Source organism: Penicillium coprophilum (genome assembly GCF_028826855.1).
Source record: "Penicillium coprophilum strain IBT 35676 chromosome Unknown utg000007l_segment0_segment0, whole genome shotgun sequence".
NCBI classification, from domain to species: Eukaryota; Fungi; Ascomycota; class Eurotiomycetes; order Eurotiales; family Aspergillaceae; genus Penicillium; species Penicillium coprophilum.
In genome coordinates this window covers 425,639-442,562 of record NW_026622726.1, presented here as the reverse complement: position 1 = coordinate 442,562, position 16,924 = coordinate 425,639, and the positions used below count along the sequence as shown (strand labels likewise).

Here is a 16,924-nt window from a genome sequence, read left to right as displayed (position 1 = left end):
GTTCAGTATGTGGTTATGAACAATGAAGGGTAAATAAAGAAGAAACAGGGCCGGAATATTATGACCTGAGTAAGAATGGCTCAATCTATTGCTATGCACTAGGGAGGAATGAAGGTCTAATATATCAGGCAGAGAAAAGACAGAGTTGCTGAATACACAAGAAATAACAATGATCATAATGTAGATTCATGCAGGATATTCAGAGTTTTTGACGGCATTAATCTGTACATATATAGCCCAACTGCCCTAGTGTTTCGCCACAACACCGGCAGCATCAGCCTGCGCGGTGATCTTCTTCTTGTAGGCGTTGACGGTGCCGTCAAACTTGGTAACAGTACCACCATCGCAAACCCAGAGACTGGTGCAGACACTCTGCAACATGGTCACATCGTGGGAAACCATCACCACACCTCCCTCAAACGCCCGGAGTGCATCCGCCAGGGCATCCATACCCTCGATATCCAAGTGATTGGAAGGTTCGTCAAGAACAAGGATATGAGGGTTGGTCAAGGACAAGCAAGCAAACGCAACACGAGATTTCTGACCTCCAGACAGCAGTTCCATGCGCTGGAGACCAGTTGTACCAGTGATACCAAACCTATAAAATGAGAATTAGTCAATGCAGTGGATTTAAATGGTTTAAAACTTACGCTCCCAAGTGTCGTCGGTACTCCTCGTCGGTTTTACCAGGGTATGTCTTGGTCATGAAGCCGACTGCACTGGTAGTCATGTCCAAAGCGTCGACATGATGTTGGGCAAAGAATCCAATGCGCAGTCTTGAGTTTGTGGATATGAGACCGCTTGTTGGCTCAAGCTGGTTGGTGAGTAGTTTCAAAACGGTCGTCTTACCAGCACCGTTAGGTCCGACAATTCCGATACGCGAATCAAGTTGGACATCCAGATCAACATCTTTGAGGAGAGGCTTTTCCTTAGTGTAGCCGAAGCAAACATCGGACATCTGGACAATAGGTGGTGAAAGCTTCTCGACTCCGGGGAATGCAAAGTGCACAGTGTACTCGGCCTCTGGAGCTTCAAGAACTGGCATGCGCTCCAGCTTTTTAATTCTTGATTGTGCCTCGGAAGACTTTGCGGCGTTGTAGCGGAATTTATCAATGAATGCTGATGACAATCGTTAACGCGGTCCCACTGACAAGATAAAGCGGGTGACAAACCTTGCAAGTGTGCTCTCTCGGCCATTTGTTTCTCGTATTCGCGCTTAGCAGTCTTCCGGCGCTCCTCTTTGGTTGCGTAGAAAGATTCTACAGATCGTTAGGACCGTCAATGGTGTTGAAATTTCGTGTAACTTACCGAAGTTAGCACCTCTGTAGTAGTCCAACCTCTCGGAGTGCTGGTGGATGATATCCGTGGCGACTTCATTCAAGAATGCACGATCGTGAGAAACCACAAGTACTGTGCTAGGGTATCCTTGAAGGTAATTGGAAAGGAAGGTAATTGACGGAACGTCCAACATGTTAGACGGTTCTATGAAAGTGTCAGTAGGGTTGCTTGTGGGATAAAAAGATCAGTGGTACATACCGTCAAGCAAAAGCAAATCGGGCTCGCAGAATAGAGCTCGTGCCAATGACAAACGCATTCTCCAACCTCCGGAGAAGGTCTTGGTGGCGTACTTCTGGCGCTCTGGGGAGAAACCAAGACCAGCCAAGATACTAGCGGCACGAGATTCGGCCTTATCAGACTCCATTTCTGAGAGTTTCCCGTGAATATCGCTCAACGTGATATCCAGGCCCTCTCGCTGCTCGTCGAGTCTAGCAGCATCCTTCGACGTATCCGCCAATGAAGATCTTTCTTCTTCGATTTCTGCCAGTTGTTGCGAGATTTTCTATGGTCGTTAGCAAATATGCTGCTGTGGTATCTTGAGACTTGACTAACCGCTTGCTCTGCGAGAAGATGTTTCCGCCACACATCAGCATCCAAAACTGCTTGCAACGCTGGTGTGTCATCACCAGTAATCTAAGGTAGAGAGTCAGTCATGGAAAAAGCAACCGAGCTGCGGTTTGAACATACCTCTTGCTCAACGTGAAGAATAGAAACGTGAGTCGGAATCGGAATTTCTCTGCGACTCAAAGCACGCAAAAGTGTAGATTTACCGATACCGTTCTGACCAACAAGACCGTAACGACGACCATAAGCGAGTGTGAAGGCAGCATCTGTAAGAATGCGGAGACCACTAATCGAAATATCAATATTATCCAACTTGATGTCCTTGCTTTTGGCCTGGGAGTCCGAGCCCATTTGGAGAGGATTGACAGCCATGAAGAACTCCTCGTAGGACATGGCCTCATCCGGCTGGTTAAGCAGACGGGACGCCTCGTAGGTAACGTTCTTCATAGACTTCTTGTCCTGCTTTGCGCGAATTTTGCGCTCAGCCTTCTCGAGCTTTTTCTTGTCCACCTTGGACTCCATCTTTCTGGCATTGGCAGATTCCAAATCGACGGTGTTTCCAGTTAGACCCAGTGTAGAAGACATGTTCCGCTGTGCGCCGACATTGATAGTCTGTTCAAGCTTCTTGGCCTTGAAGGGCATTTGCCTCCGCTCTGGGTCACCATCGGAAGAGCTCAGCGTGGTGATGAACCTCGAAACCAAGTTGCCGATCGCATCGTAGTTTTGCGGGGAGAAATTTCCCGAGGCGGAGACTAGGAGCTCGGTCACGGATTCGGCAGCCTCCGTTAAGGGGGACTGGCCACTGGCATCGTCGACGTAGAGGTTTGCGGCATGGGTCAGGTAGCCCTGTCAGATAGTCAGCGGCGAAACTTACCGTCCTCCACTGCGCATATGTGCGGAGATACTTACTACTGAGTATTCGGTGATGATTTGGTCGAGGCCAGGGATCTGGGATTGGAGTTCAGATTCCATCTTGCCAAGCTCGAGAGGACGTGCGTCACGTCGAGATCCAAGAAGCTTCGGCGTCAAGAGTTTGTGGAGTTCTGGAATCGAGGGCCCCATCGTGAATAGTGGCGGATTTTTGGATGTGTGTTATCGATAAGATCACATGACAGGTATTTATCGTTCTGAGGTCAAGAAATGGACATAGCAAATCCTGTCTTTTGGGATAATGCAAAGGTGCGACAGATATTAGATGTCAGCTAGAGTAGAGTTGGTTTCTACGCTCTGAGAATCACTAAACTAACGGAGAGGTTGCTCGGTGGCTGTTCCTTGCCATATATTCGCGGGTACTATACCAAAATATGAGCCATTTGTATCACTTTAATACGGAACTATACGACCGTAGCTTTGCTTTGAAGCAATTGACATACAAAGTAGACTATGAAAAATTTGCAGATCCTGAAATTGTTATTGAAGGAACTTGGCTGACTGTGTAGCAAATCTCCGCATGAAGTTGTTGAAGTAGGGGAAGGGCATCTATCGTATCTAGGTTAGCGAGCAGGTATGGCAGCATTGAGATATTATCCCCAAGATGTAGTCGTCGAGATCTGGTTTTCTTAATTCAAGGGTCTTCAGATAGTGTGAGCCTTTTATATTTCATTGGGAGAATCATCTATCTACACATGAATATCCCCGAATCCGTAAAGCCACACATGTGTGCTCCCGTACTTTTTATAAACCACAAGAACTTGGCATTAAATACTTCCACAAGTTTGCAGAAATGTATTCAGATACAGGAAATTTGAATCAGAGCCATTGGAGAAAAGGTGGTTGCCGAGAGGTCGGTAGGTTCCCAGCTGACTAGTTGATTGAGCGCAGATAGTCAAGTTTTGAATCACATACTGTTGTTTGTGATATACTTGCCTACGGAAACCAAGCATCAGATCACCCGATTGTCACACAGCCCCAATAGTTGAGAAGTCCCTGAGTGGCAGACAACGTCCAAAATAGACGTAGCATAATGATCGACCTCAGCTCCGGCCATCTCCCCGGCCGTCCGTTGATAAGCAATACGAGGTTCCTTCCATGGATTAGAATGAGTATAATTAACACCTATCTGAGCGCTCGTCTTCTCCAAAGATGTTTCAGTTACTCTTTATCAGTGGTAGCGATAGACATACATAGACGGTGAAGTGAAAGAGGTGGCCTGGCTTGTATACCCTGCATCAATCACTGGGCTCCGACGAAATGACCTAAATTAGATAGTTTTGCAGGCTGCAGGGCGTTTCATAAGTAGTTTCATGTTGGGAGAAGTTGCATAAGACCAGATAGTGTATCAAAACCGAACAGCGAGCTCAAAGGTGTTTACAACCTGCCTCAAGTCATACAATTCTGGGAGTTGGAGATAGGAAGCTCTTCCCACCCCTGGAATCACATTTCCCACCAAAGTCGGAAATTGCAAAGCACGGGCTTGCAAAATCTGCCAAGACTTGCAAGGCCGAGACTTCAGCTTTCGGGTTAAAGTTGCTACTTCGTATGTTGTGTATGATTTTTTTTCGGGTCAAGAAATAACCATTCGATCAGAAGATTTCAAGATCATCAAACAGTGCAGGGAAGATCTTGTTCCGCTCTGCAGGTTCACGGCAGCCAACACCGATATAACGGGTGCCGGCATGTGTTTGAGAATAAACATAAATTAAAGTAAAGTATTGGCTTATAGCTACCTATGAACGGTTGGGACACATGGCAGGACCTCAGACGATCAAGGAACTTTCTGTAGGGAGTTGGTGTATATATAATGTTCCATATATTGACCTTCCAAATTGAATGATTGGATATGCCGATCGCTTCAATCTTCACTTACATACCCTATCAACCTAGACTTTTTTTGGATGAAAATATATATATTAAAAAAAATAAACAATTTAAAATAAAAACAAAAACAAAAACAAAGAGCTTGAAACACGACATGCTTCCTCCCCCGCTCTTCGATACGCTATTGACGGTTAACTGCCAGCAAAAGCACACATTCGGGTTTATGAACCGATTGCGACCCACGAGGGCTCCCTTTTTCATTTGCAGTGTGGAATCAGTGGAGTGTTATATGACGAATGTCCACAAGAAACAATAGCACCGGGGTGTTATATTGGGTTAATCTGAAAATCGAACAGGTCAATTGTTGATCGAAAGTTCTTCGATATAAATTTCATGGTACTCCGTATATGCTGGCCCTTACATTGAGCCTCACCTCTTGAACAAACAATATTCCATTATTCCATTCTGGAAGGGAAGTTGGAAGTGAATCTGAATAGGAATCTTATGGGATAAATTTCTATGTGTGTACGTATACACATATGAATCAATTACCTGTCAAAAGTGCAAACTTGACATGATAGTGGATATATGTTGTATAGTCCCTCGATGAAGCCCATTGTTAATATAGATGTACCATGGTTCGTCGGAGAAACACCTGGGAAACCAGTGGACACCCCGATCGGCCTGGGTCTTTTTCACGATGCGACTAACGATCCTAGTCAGGCTAGGGGCCCGGAAACGACGTCTCAGCCAGCCAATCTCAGATATGTGGGGAATTTTGGATCGCATGGCTTTTTTGGAGCCTTTTGGCTTTCCTTGCTCTCTGGGCTCGGTTCAGGAACGGACTTCTCCGGTTCCTTGAAAAGTTCTGGACTATGACGCCAATGAATGTGAGCCGCAAGGGATGTGCCAACTTGGCTGATCCTCTCGCCTGCATTCTGCATTTGCAATAACACCCGCAGGATCGTGCACAAAAGCTAGTACCTTTCTGTGCTACCCTGTCACAGAGATGCAAATCGGGGTATTTCTCTTGGACAATGTAAGACTATGAGTAGTGAGTTTGTTTCCAGAGCATATAGGTTGTTGGATTTTTTTTAAAAAAAAAACCTGGTGAATGCCTTTGAATTGTATGCCAACTTCCAAGTACAATCATTGTCTTTTGTTATTGTCAAAATATCGAATAAATAAGAAAAAGGGTCCAAGGAGGGGAGTTATTGAGGTTGCTCCTAGCGTGCGCAGGGCGGGAGCTGATAATCCCCGTGTGTTGTTGTTGATTTCCCCGGGTCACATCCACCCCCATCTGGTTTCTTCCTTCTTTACTCGGCCTCCCAGGGGGTAGAGGCATAATTTTCCAGACTGGATTTGCTCGGCGTTGGCCATTCATTCATTTTATTTTCCATTTGGCTTTGTCTGGAGCATCAATCGCGGCCTAGTTGAGGCAGCGCACTTCTCCCTCCACATCTGACCTCGCATTTCACACTTTTACCTACCCCCTCATCTTTTTTTTTTCTCTATTTCAATCTTCTTGTGTATTTTGCATCTGTCTGGAATGTCATTCGCAGAATTCGTCGACCTGGAGCTGATCGTTGGGGTGTTTGACATCCTTCGCGGCGTCTGAGGATGGATCACATATCAACAGTAAGCTCCCCCCGAGTGGGATATCAACTTCCACAACAAGACTCGAAATTGCTTGCACTCCGGCGGCTTGATCGGTTCGGAATTATCACTGACTGGCGCTTCTAGCTCTGTGCATTAAGCACGCTCGGAATAGCTCCTACTGGACTTGCGCTCGGTCGCGCAGAACGGACACAGAGGGCTAGCCTCTTTCGGCGCAAGACTCTCGCCCAGGATACTCCCCAACCACTCCCCACCACTACCGAAAGTAGCGCAGACGTCGGCCGGCCCAAGACCGCTATCCCATCCCGAAGTCCGGCCGCCGAGTGGCTTGCCGCAAAGGAAGAGGAAAGCTCTCAGCAGATGCAGATAGGGGACCTGCCGAAAGCGCCATTGTCATTCAGTGGTGCGAGACGCCGTCGTCGGGGTCAAACCCTCACAAACCCACCTCTGCGAATTCCAGAACATGAGTCGACGGACTCCTCAGTCGAATCACACGTTCGGCGGCCATCCACCAGTTGGCTGCGGCGGCTGTCAATGGCCTCGTTCCAACCTGACAGCCCGGCCCCAAGTAGTCCAGTAGCGCCCTCGTTCAATGGATCAGGAAGTCCCATCTTTCCTCACCCGCCTCGTCAGCGGAGACAAGCCAATAAATTGGTCAAGCGCCCGAGCTCGCAGCATACAAATACACACCCACTTGGCACGAGCACCATCTCTGGACCGTCGCCGGCTGCGCTGCGCAGGCCTGCTACTAGTCACCAGAGGTCAGAGTCGATGATCCTCCGGACTCCTTTGACACCGGACTTCGATGCATATTTTCCAAAGTCTTCCGTCGAAAATCCTGCGATCGAGGAATTCGAGCTCGAAAAACAGACGCACTGGACGCCATTCTTTTTTCCCAAGGTTGGCAAATTAGCAGAGAGGCTTTCGCGCAAATTCTCGACCGCCACCGGCGCAAAGGTTCAAAGCGCACGCCAAGTTGGGTCTGACCAGCGCGCTCTGCCTGCGTTAGTTATGGCTAGTGAGATCTCACCCACAACTTCCGCGCCCCGAGAAGACAGATCAGTACCTCATACCCCAATCGAATTCCGCAATCCATTCCAAACGGCCTTCTCTGAGCCTGCCTCCGAGCAGGCACATGCCGCGGAACAGCAGACAGTGAACCCTGGCCATAGACAGTCATACTCAGTCAATGATGTTGAGCCGAAAGTTGTCATGGCAAACACCGTTACCGCACACGGGACACCGATTATGGGGCTCGTTCGCGGGGGCTCGCTGAAGCGAGTGAAGGGGAGGACCTTCGCAGTCCCTCCTTCCGAACTCTCGAGCGAAGAACAGAATGTCGTTATTCCAAGTTCTCCGGAGCCTGAGTCACGGCGCAATATTACTGATCCGAGCGTGTTTCGCGCTCCATACCCCATTTCCCAGTCTGGTTGGGCTGATTCGGCTTTGGAACGACGATCTCAAGTCGGTCCCCGATCGGTATCGCAGGACTATAATGTTGGCTTGGGATCTCGGGCTGGTTCACGTCAAATGACCTCGGATGCGGTCGCCCTGTCGGCTTGGCAGGAAGCGTCTCGTCCTGGTGGTCGAGCTCATGGTTCTCTACGTCGTTGCCCCAAGGGATTTTCGATTTCAGGTTCCGATCCAGCTTCCACCGTCATTGGTTCCGATGACACACGGGTCTTTACGTCGTGCGATGGATATGAGACGGACGTGATTTCGGACTATTGGGACTCTATCCGCACACGTGAGACTAATCGCAGTGGACTCAAGGGACTGCGGATTGAGACGATGTTTGACAAAGCAGGTGCGAGTTTGGTGAATGAAGAAGCCACGACCTTAGAATCTCTCCTCCCGCGAGGTTCCTTCGCCGCTCGGTCTTTGAACAAGGATCCCCAATTATTTTCTGATCCGCTTCTGTCTTCCTTTCCTTCGGTTCAAACGTCTAAACTTCAAAATCCGTTCCATGCTGATGTGGTGGACGACGATGCTCTCAGCATGATCGGCGCCCTTCCTGGGGATGATCGCGAGTTTTTTTCATCTTCTTTGACGCATTCGTTGGCTAAGTTTGCTGAGCAGCCCGAGTCACGTCTCAACTCACCTAAGGAGATGTCCGGATCGTTTGTGGGCGAGTTGGATTGGGATGTCAACAAGAAGACAAACATCTTCGACTGGTCCGAACAAGCACACCCTAACCGCGAATCCTCGGACTCTGAGGCGCGTCCTAGGACCATGCATGGGAAACAAGAGGGTGTTGTTGATAGAAACAGTCGGGCTGTTTGCCGGAAAGCACCATCCACCGTCCATCTCAGGAGCCAGAGCGTGCCAGTTGCCACCGACCATCCTATCAATGAATCACGTCAAACATCTGGCAAGTTCGGTACTTGGGGCTTGGGCAGTAAGGGTGTCAGTGAAGATTGGGACAGTGATTTTGACTTTGACGAGTCCGAGGACACACCTGTCGCCGAAAACAAACCACTTATGGAGCCCGATCTCAATCGCCAGAGTATGACTGTTCCCAAGGCCATTCTAGAGCGCCAAGCAAGTCTTCGTGGTCAGTTTGGACAGGTTCAAGAACTAACTCTCCTTGTGGAGGAGCTGAAACGTCTTCGGCATCAGGCAAATGTTCTAGATGTTGTCAACGGACCCTCCAGTGAACTGTGGGCAGAAGCAGAGCAGATCGTAAACCTTGCTACCATTGACGATGAAGAGGAGCGTCGCTCGCCTCCAGGATCTCCATCATCTCTCACTTTCAGTTTTGATGAATCCGATGATGACTGTCTCAATGCCTCAAAGCGCAACAGTGAAGTTTCATGGGAAGTGCCCCGTGAAAAAGTCGAACCCACTTTGCCCCTCGCTCAGCTTGCAGGGAATTCCCCAAAGTCCAAATCTGTACTTGATATCCTCCAGCCCGGTCGTGATCAACAAAAGCCTTCGGCTCTCGATCAGTTAGAATTAGCGTCACGTGCAAAGAAACTTCCATTTGATACTTCCTCGTTGAAGAATTTGGTTTCCCGTGCGGGTGTGGTGACGCGTGCGTTGAAGGAAGTGATTCGCAAAGCAGACGGGGTGGCAACCAGCCCGCAGGACTTCCCTCAAGACCCGCCATTCCGACGTATTTTTGACAAACCATCCCATGATGATATTGCCAGTTTTGAAGCAGCACTGGCTGACATGTCCTAATTGCCCTTTTCACATTCAATCCTCACTCCCTCTCATTATCTTTCATCCGCCATCACAGCCCATGAGACCGAAAAACACTTGATCATTTGCATGACCATCTTCTCCATCCTTACCTAATGTTTGCTCCCTGCGCGATCTCGGAGAATCCCGTCTATTTCTTTCACGCTGCGATCTGACCGAAGACGCTGCTCTTACCTTTTTTTTTCATTCTCGTGTACAACTCTACCCCCAATGTACATTTCCACCCATCCAGTCTTTTCCTTCCCTTTTCATGTGTGTATCCCACACATATGAGTGCCCATGGGGCTCATGACCTTCCATTTCCTCTTGTGTCGTCTTCCCATTCCTTTCATTCATGTTTCATATTTGCGCAGCTCATATTTCCTAATTGCGCTGTACTAATCATGGAGGATTCCTTCCAAACGGGATGACCTGTACTCTGATGATGTTTTCAAACGAAGGCCCCCATACCAGGCAAGATGAAAAGCAATGAACCCAGATGTGACGATTAACCCGGGGACCAGCCCTGCAATTCTATGAACTTGCCATCCTGTGTCTAGGTCTAATACAAATGAACCCAACTTGTAATCCGGTTAAAAGAATATCAATCCTCACCTTTGTAAACGCGGATACATGAGAACATGTTTTCATGGACAATACCAATGCCAATATTGCTATACAGCTAAGCAGTGTCCAGCCCATTCTCGCATGATGCTGTTAACGGTCTCATCTGGAAGTCCAAGAACTGCTTCTCATCCTGGACACATCCTGGGACATTGGTTTTCTGGCGAGCCTGAACGCTTTCGAGTATGGGTTTAGTGATATATACCTGCATGAGTCAGATAAAGCGGAGATTCTCGTCCTAGGGCAGTTAAACCCTGCCATTAACCTCGACAATATATATATATATATATTGACTGTCAATATACGGAGAGCCAGGTCTATAACCTGGGAAGATATTAATTGGGGTGAGAGCATAAACTAGATGTACAACACTGAATATCTGCTCGAAATTTCATGTTGCTTGACTTGGTTGGGTTCAATATATATAAGAACACCATGATGCTAGTGATACCTAGGTAGCCCGTAGGCGCTGGAACAATAGCAGCAATCATTTTGTTGTGCCAGATAAGATTAAGGTATTTGCCTAACTCCAAATTTGTTGAAGTCTTTCATATCATATACCTGATGAGTTCAACTTCAATAGAGGCGTTTCGTGGCTGTACATACCCCGGAGCCACTAAGACAAGACAAGCCTGTTTTATTACACATCTTCCACGAGTATTTGAATAACCTACATTATTGTACACTTAAGTCGACATAACCCGATTAATCAATTATCAATGCTGATGTAGACTCTTCCTTGTGCCTGCAGATCTACGTAGGTACATAAAGGTCTCTCTCAAGGAATTGACCTCATACCTGACAACCCACCTGGACCGCTCTCAAGGAGTAGATAAGAGCAAGATGCTAACAGTCTTCTATTTCTTTCAGGTGTAGAAGACATGTCAGAATATATGAGGCCGATATAATATGTGCTCTTCAAGGAGTACAACTAGATCAACATGTAGTATACATATGTAGTTAATCCGAGTATTATCCGGGGATCTGGAAATGAGGGGGCTACACCGGTGTCTCATGTTGAAATCAGGAATCACAGCCTCAAATACATGTATTGAATGTCTTTCCTGCGTACGGACTACAACATAGGGAGTCCACTAGACATGATTATCTTCAAGTATATTGTAAATCGGTATGTGATTCTGAAGATAAGCATTAGCCAATGTGAAGAGTCAGGACTTGGCATAGGCCTGGAGGCTTGGAGATAGAATCAAAAAATAAAAGGAAATGGTCTCCCTTGTGCCCTTACATACAGTACGGAGTACAGCGTACAGCATACACAAACATACGAGATACAGCCACCTTTTGTGTGCCCACCGATTCAGGGGCAGCCGTTCAACGATTGGTGGAGCGGGTTCCTGACGCTACCCGTCGAGGTCAACCTTGGAACCTTGGGTGTCTTACCCTCACGCCTTGCATTTGAACTATAGAGAGAAGAGCATCAGGAGATCCAAACACGGAAAAATAGAAAAATACAATGACAATAACAATGAAAATAACAATAACAAAGAAAAAATAGTAATCTCCTACTGTATTCCGTACAAGATATACTCCGTACATGTTCTAAATTAAGACTCAGGGGAGATAGTACCTGTACAATACGAAGTCTCTGTATAATATTCACGCTAGTCCACTATTCTAGAACTCAAGTCTTCTCTCCTTCTCCTCTTTTCCTTTTCTCTTTATCCAGACTATTCATTCTCTTTTGGCTGGCCGACGCTCTTTTTAGGGACCTAGTCCTGTTCACTCCTTTATATTGCTTGTTACAGTCACTCTTTTTTTTTTTCATCGACATACTCCTGATTTTTTTGGAATTGTGTGACCCTGAACTTAGATGACGAGCATCAACCTCGAGCGGCTTTCGCCAATTTAAACGTGTTGACCGGTCTCCACGTTCCAGACAAGTCGGGTCTATCCCCATAGACCAGACTACCTCGACTATGCCTCATGCTCACCACGCCGGCTTGGTGATGCGAAACCACCTTCGTCGGGATGTAATCCCCCCGAATCGATTGCCATTTTTGGTACCCACAACCTCCTCTATAGCTACCAAGCTTCCATCCCTCGTGGCGAGAGCCGAAGCATCCACAGCGATTACGGGAGAAAAGCCCACTAGTAATCTGACAACGACGGTTTTGCCCGTCGTGCTCGGTGCAGGTCTTCCCATTCTGTGCGCTATTGTCATCCTCATTGTGCTTCACCGAAGGCATGTTAAGAAACTTATGCGGGAAGATGCAATGGATAAACATAAATCTCTCGATTTCGGAATGGATACCGTGGGGCCGGCAACTAAGAGAAAAGGCCCCCACGGAATGCCCCCGATGTCCGAACCCAACCATACCAAAGGGTTGTCTCTTGACGTCGGTCCATATCTGATGCCCCCGAGCCTACAAGATTCCCCGGATTCTCTGCGCTCCATGTCAATAGATGATGACAAATACCGCCCGGCCACTGCCTCCATTCGGTCATACCCCAGGGGACAACGGGATGATGCATCGAGCTTCGCGGGTTCCCGATTTGGGGATGATGGCAGTTCGGGTCTCCTCCAGAATGCGCAGAGGATGTCTCGATCTGACCCACCGCTGTACTCCTCCCCGACCGAATCTCGTGGACGCAGTCCAAACCGACAAAATGACTACCTTGGGCAAGTTCCCGGGGTGACGCACCCACCTGCCGCACAGCAACCCGGCATAGCTATCGGAAGTCCTAATGGCCACAGAATTCCCTCACCAGAGCCCCTGCCCCATCTGGATTCTTCATCTGGCTTGAACTTTGGACTGGGTGATACACATGGCAACACGTATAGTAACCAGAGTGAAGAGCGCCTCAACTTCCCGCTGCCTGAGCCCTCGCATTCACGAGACTTGAACCACAGTCAGGCTCCTGCATCAGAGCTTCCTCGTATTTCCCTGCCGGCCAGCGATATCACCAGTAGTGACTATGGGGATGACCGCAAGTCGCAATACACTGTCCCTGCGACCAACGTCCATGGCACAGAAGATGTACAGCAACATAATGCCCCAAGCCACGAACAGAAGCATGCAGAACTTCCAGAGGAACCCAACAAGCTGGATGCGGCATATGATAACCGCCGCGATACCCGCCGGATGACTCTCGGATTGCGCCCGTTGCCCCCAGAAGACCCCGCCGACAACCCAGAACAGCGTGCCAATCGGATTCGCTCCTTCTACAAGGAGTACTTCGATGAGAGCAAGGGCGGCCAGGAGCCCACATACTACGAGGACTTCGGGCCCGAGTTCTATGAGAATGGTGGTAACTCAGCTGGTTTCATCTACGACCCAACCACCGGTGAGTATTATGATGCTAGTCATGGTGCTGCTCCATTCGCCGAGCCGGTCACCCGTCGCGCGATGACCCCGCCACCTCGCGCACCTCCACGCTTCCAGGGAGCTGCCCGCCACATGGCCACCAACTCCGCTGGAGGGGGCATGCCCGGGCCGCGCGCCTTCTCATCTGCCTCTGGCCGTATGCCTGGGCCACGCGGTCCCAAGAAACCGATTCCACCTCCATCGCCTCTGCACGTCCTTCCTACTCCTCACATGTTGACGGAAGACTCCCTCATGACCGCCATGGACTTTGCCCCGGCACATGGATTCAAGGACCGCCGCGCGGGTCGCCCTGAGACACCCACCGGTGGCACTCGCCCTTACATGCCTGCTGTGCGTGCCCACACACCGCTGGTCTCTTCCTTTGACGAACTCGCCGTGATGCCCAGCCCCCACGCCCTGCGCAAGTCCGGCACGTTCACCAACCTGGACTTTGTGCCCCCACCGCGGTTCAAGAACGAGGGTGGTACTGGCAGCGATGCGGGTAGTATCCGCAGTGCTCGAACGGTCGTCTCTGCTCATCACCAAAATAATATCCGTATGGGTAACTACCGTGTCAGTCGTCTGCCAGCCGAGGCGGTAGGCACTAAGGACGCCATGATGGCTAGTTTGCATCCGAAGTGGGATATGAACAACACTTAAGGAAGTGGCCTTGGCGCCTTTCCAATGTCATGACTTTGTTGTTTTGGTACCTTGTATAAGAGCACGTGATGATCTGATCTGTTTTTTGTTGTTTCTCATCTGGGTTCCCCGGTGCTTGAGCTTTTGTGGGGAGGTGATGGCCATCGCCCCCTTTTTTATATTTGTGCTCCCCTTTTTTTTTTTGGAAATCTGCTACGGCGTAAATAGATGATGGTTGGATTCCTTCCTGTGACCATTTTGAAATTTCATTTCTTCTGCCCAGTCTCCGGGCTGTATATATTCGGTTTGGTAGATGTTGTTTGGATCGAAAATAGTCTTAATCTGACATTTCTCAGATTTGGTGTACATAACATACGGAATAGACTCCACAATTAAACGTTTAACGGAAAATTGAGAGTCGGGGGCTATGTGGACGTCCAAACAGTCAGGGGCTATACCAATTTCAATGGGCTAGACGCAGAAAATCAGATTATCATGCCGATCGTATTTTTGAATACAGAAAAAATAACCCCCGAGCAGAATCAGAAGAGGCAACTGAGTACATCTTGCATCATTGACTCGAGAATAATAGGCACTATGTACGGTATAATTGGTATCCTTGGAAATCCGCCTTGGCACTTCCAAGGTTTCTCACAGCCCTGAAGAGGCCTCCCATGGAACACTCGGCTTTTCTATTCGGTACCGAACTGGTAAATATTTTCATCAAATTGTTTGCAGACCTTCTAGAGTAGGGTGTATCAAGGATTGTACAAGACTAGAAGATATCACCTTATAGATATATATCGGACCGGATCTAGGGATTGCCAGAAACAGTATGTTGCAAGCGATGCAACTGCAACTCAAGCGTAGCATACATTAGAGGAACTATCCATGTTTTGGGTGGGTGCTTTTGACGATATAAGCAGAACACAAGTAAAATGAGCCTATTAATACAACTAGGAATGCGGATACGCCGCAATCGTAAGAAATCTCCACTTTCCCACTTCCATCTCTCTCTCTCACACACTTCTCTCATCCCATGGCTACCAGATTCGGCGAGAGGTTGTGAGTATTCATCTCTCTTTCATCCTCATTTTCCTCTTTTCTTTTCCCTTCTTCTCTTCTCTCCTTTTTGAGATATCATCGAGTTTCCCCTGAAGTTCCGACCCCCATCTCTCCTTACGCGTTCAAATCGCAGTCTCTCGTTTAATCTATCTATTAACTTGGGTTCGAAATTGTGACTTGCAGTCTAATTCAGTCCGACCAATATTTCCGTACCCAGAAGCATCCCTAATCCCTCATAACTCGCCGAACGGTGTTGGGGTTCAGGATCACCTTTGATCCTAACAACCGCCAATCTTACCGATCACCTATTCTTAACATTGACCAACATTGCTATCGATAATGGCTTCACAATCCAGAGCCGGTGCAGCTGCCGCTGCCACTGCTCAGGGGTCCAGTCAGCCTGCTCCCGCGGACACCGCTGCACAGACTTCGGCGTCCGCTGAGACCGGTGCACCAACTGCCACTCAACCTTCCACCACTTCCGAAACGAGCTCTTCGCCTGCGCCTGCTCCTACCACATCCACTCCAACTGAACCGACTACTGAACCGACTACTGAACCGACCACCACTAGTACCACCAAGAGCAGCACTAGTAGCACGCAGAAAACCGAGCCTACATCGATCTCCGAGTCTACGTCCACTCCGTCTACTTCCACTTCGTCCACATCCACTTCTTCCACTACAAGTGCTCCAACTACTGCAGCCCCGGAAACAACGACGTTCTCATCGACGTCCAGTAACAGTCAAGGAACCACCGTGGTTATCGTCACCTCCATTCAAACACCGCCATCTAACACGGGTGCCGCCTCTATCAGCGCAACCGATTCAGCCGCGCTCTCAACCTCCACCGAAGCTGCAGCCTCCTCTGGTGGTCTTTCTCCTAGCGGCACAATCGCTGTTGCCGTCGTTGTCCCAGTTGCCTCGGTGGCATTGATCATCTTGGCACTGCTCTTCTTCTGGCGTAAGCGCAAGGCCAAGAAGGCCGCCGAGGAGGAGCGCCGTAAGGAAGTGGAGGAATATGGATTTAATCCAAACAATGACCCAACCCTTCCAGGCATGGGAGGCGTTGTGATTCCCAAGGACAATGAATCCTCCGGCTACCGCGGCTGGGGAACCACCTCTGCCGGGCGCAAGGCCTCCACCAACCTCTCTAGTGGAATGGGTGGCCTAGCCATGTCGGAAGGAAGCGGCCCCGGCTATCACCACGGCGCAACACCCAGCGAGGGTACCGTTCAATATTCCGATGGTACTCGGCCCGACTCGGGCGAGATTGTTGAACCCATTGGCGTGCTGGGTGCGGCCCCAGTGGCCGCAAATAATCGCAACGGCGACATCCACCGTGGCCCCTCCAACGCATCCTCCGCTTACTCCGCGGCCAACCGTTCGGAGGCGTCGGAGGAAAGTCACATGTCCGCCGTTCACCCCTCGGGTGGCTACTATGGTGAGAATCCGTACTACGGCGACATTAACACCCACGGCGCATACGGCGGCGAAGATTACCAGCCTGTGATCCGCGATGTCCAGGCGCGCCGCAACACCCGCATTGAGAATCCCGGCGTTTATCCACGACAGGGGAATGCCGGTATCGCACAGAACTTCTAATGGCCTGGTTCGAATGTCTTATAATCTTTGACCACCAAAAGCTCGGCATTTCCCTTTTGTTTTGAATCTTGCACAATACCACACGCTCTTTCTATCTCGACCACCGCCGACTTCATTCCTTCTTTTCGGGTCTCTCATGTTCCAATTCCCGGCGCGATGGACCTTCACTTCGTCATGTCTCTATTGTCTTCTACACTTTTTTTTTCCAA

At 49.0% G+C, this 16,924-nt stretch overlaps 4 protein-coding genes across 4 annotated transcripts; 3 read left to right on the top strand and 1 right to left on the bottom strand.

The window, feature by feature from the left end:
* Nucleotides 1-246: 246 nt before the first annotated feature.
* N7500_010762 (putative AAA family ATPase GCN20) lies at nt 247-2,964 on the bottom strand (the record flags this gene model as incomplete). The annotated part of the gene is made up of 8 exons (XM_056681900.1): nt 247-598; nt 651-1,119; nt 1,173-1,259; nt 1,309-1,482; nt 1,537-1,840; nt 1,891-1,971; nt 2,026-2,748; nt 2,812-2,964. The coding sequence occupies 8 exons, from the start codon at nt 2,962-2,964 to the stop codon at nt 247-249; spliced, it is 2,343 nt and encodes a 780-aa protein (XP_056527309.1).
* A 3,315-nt stretch (nt 2,965-6,279) lies between these two features.
* Nucleotides 6,280-9,459, top strand: N7500_010761 (uncharacterized protein; the record flags this gene model as incomplete). The annotated part of the gene is made up of 2 exons (XM_056681899.1): nt 6,280-6,297; nt 6,403-9,459. The coding sequence occupies 2 exons, from the start codon at nt 6,280-6,282 to the stop codon at nt 9,457-9,459; spliced, it is 3,075 nt and encodes a 1,024-aa protein (XP_056527308.1).
* Nucleotides 9,460-12,020: 2,561 nt separating this feature from the next.
* N7500_010760 (uncharacterized protein) lies at nt 12,021-14,069 on the top strand (the record flags this gene model as incomplete). The annotated part of the gene is made up of 1 exon (XM_056681898.1): nt 12,021-14,069. One exon carries the CDS (start codon nt 12,021-12,023, stop codon nt 14,067-14,069), a length of 2,049 nt encoding a protein of 682 aa, XP_056527307.1.
* A 1,383-nt stretch (nt 14,070-15,452) lies between these two features.
* Nucleotides 15,453-16,715, top strand: N7500_010759 (uncharacterized protein; the record flags this gene model as incomplete). The annotated part of the gene is made up of 1 exon (XM_056681897.1): nt 15,453-16,715. One exon carries the CDS (start codon nt 15,453-15,455, stop codon nt 16,713-16,715), a length of 1,263 nt encoding a protein of 420 aa, XP_056527306.1.
* Between the last annotated feature and the right edge of the window lie 209 nt (nt 16,716-16,924).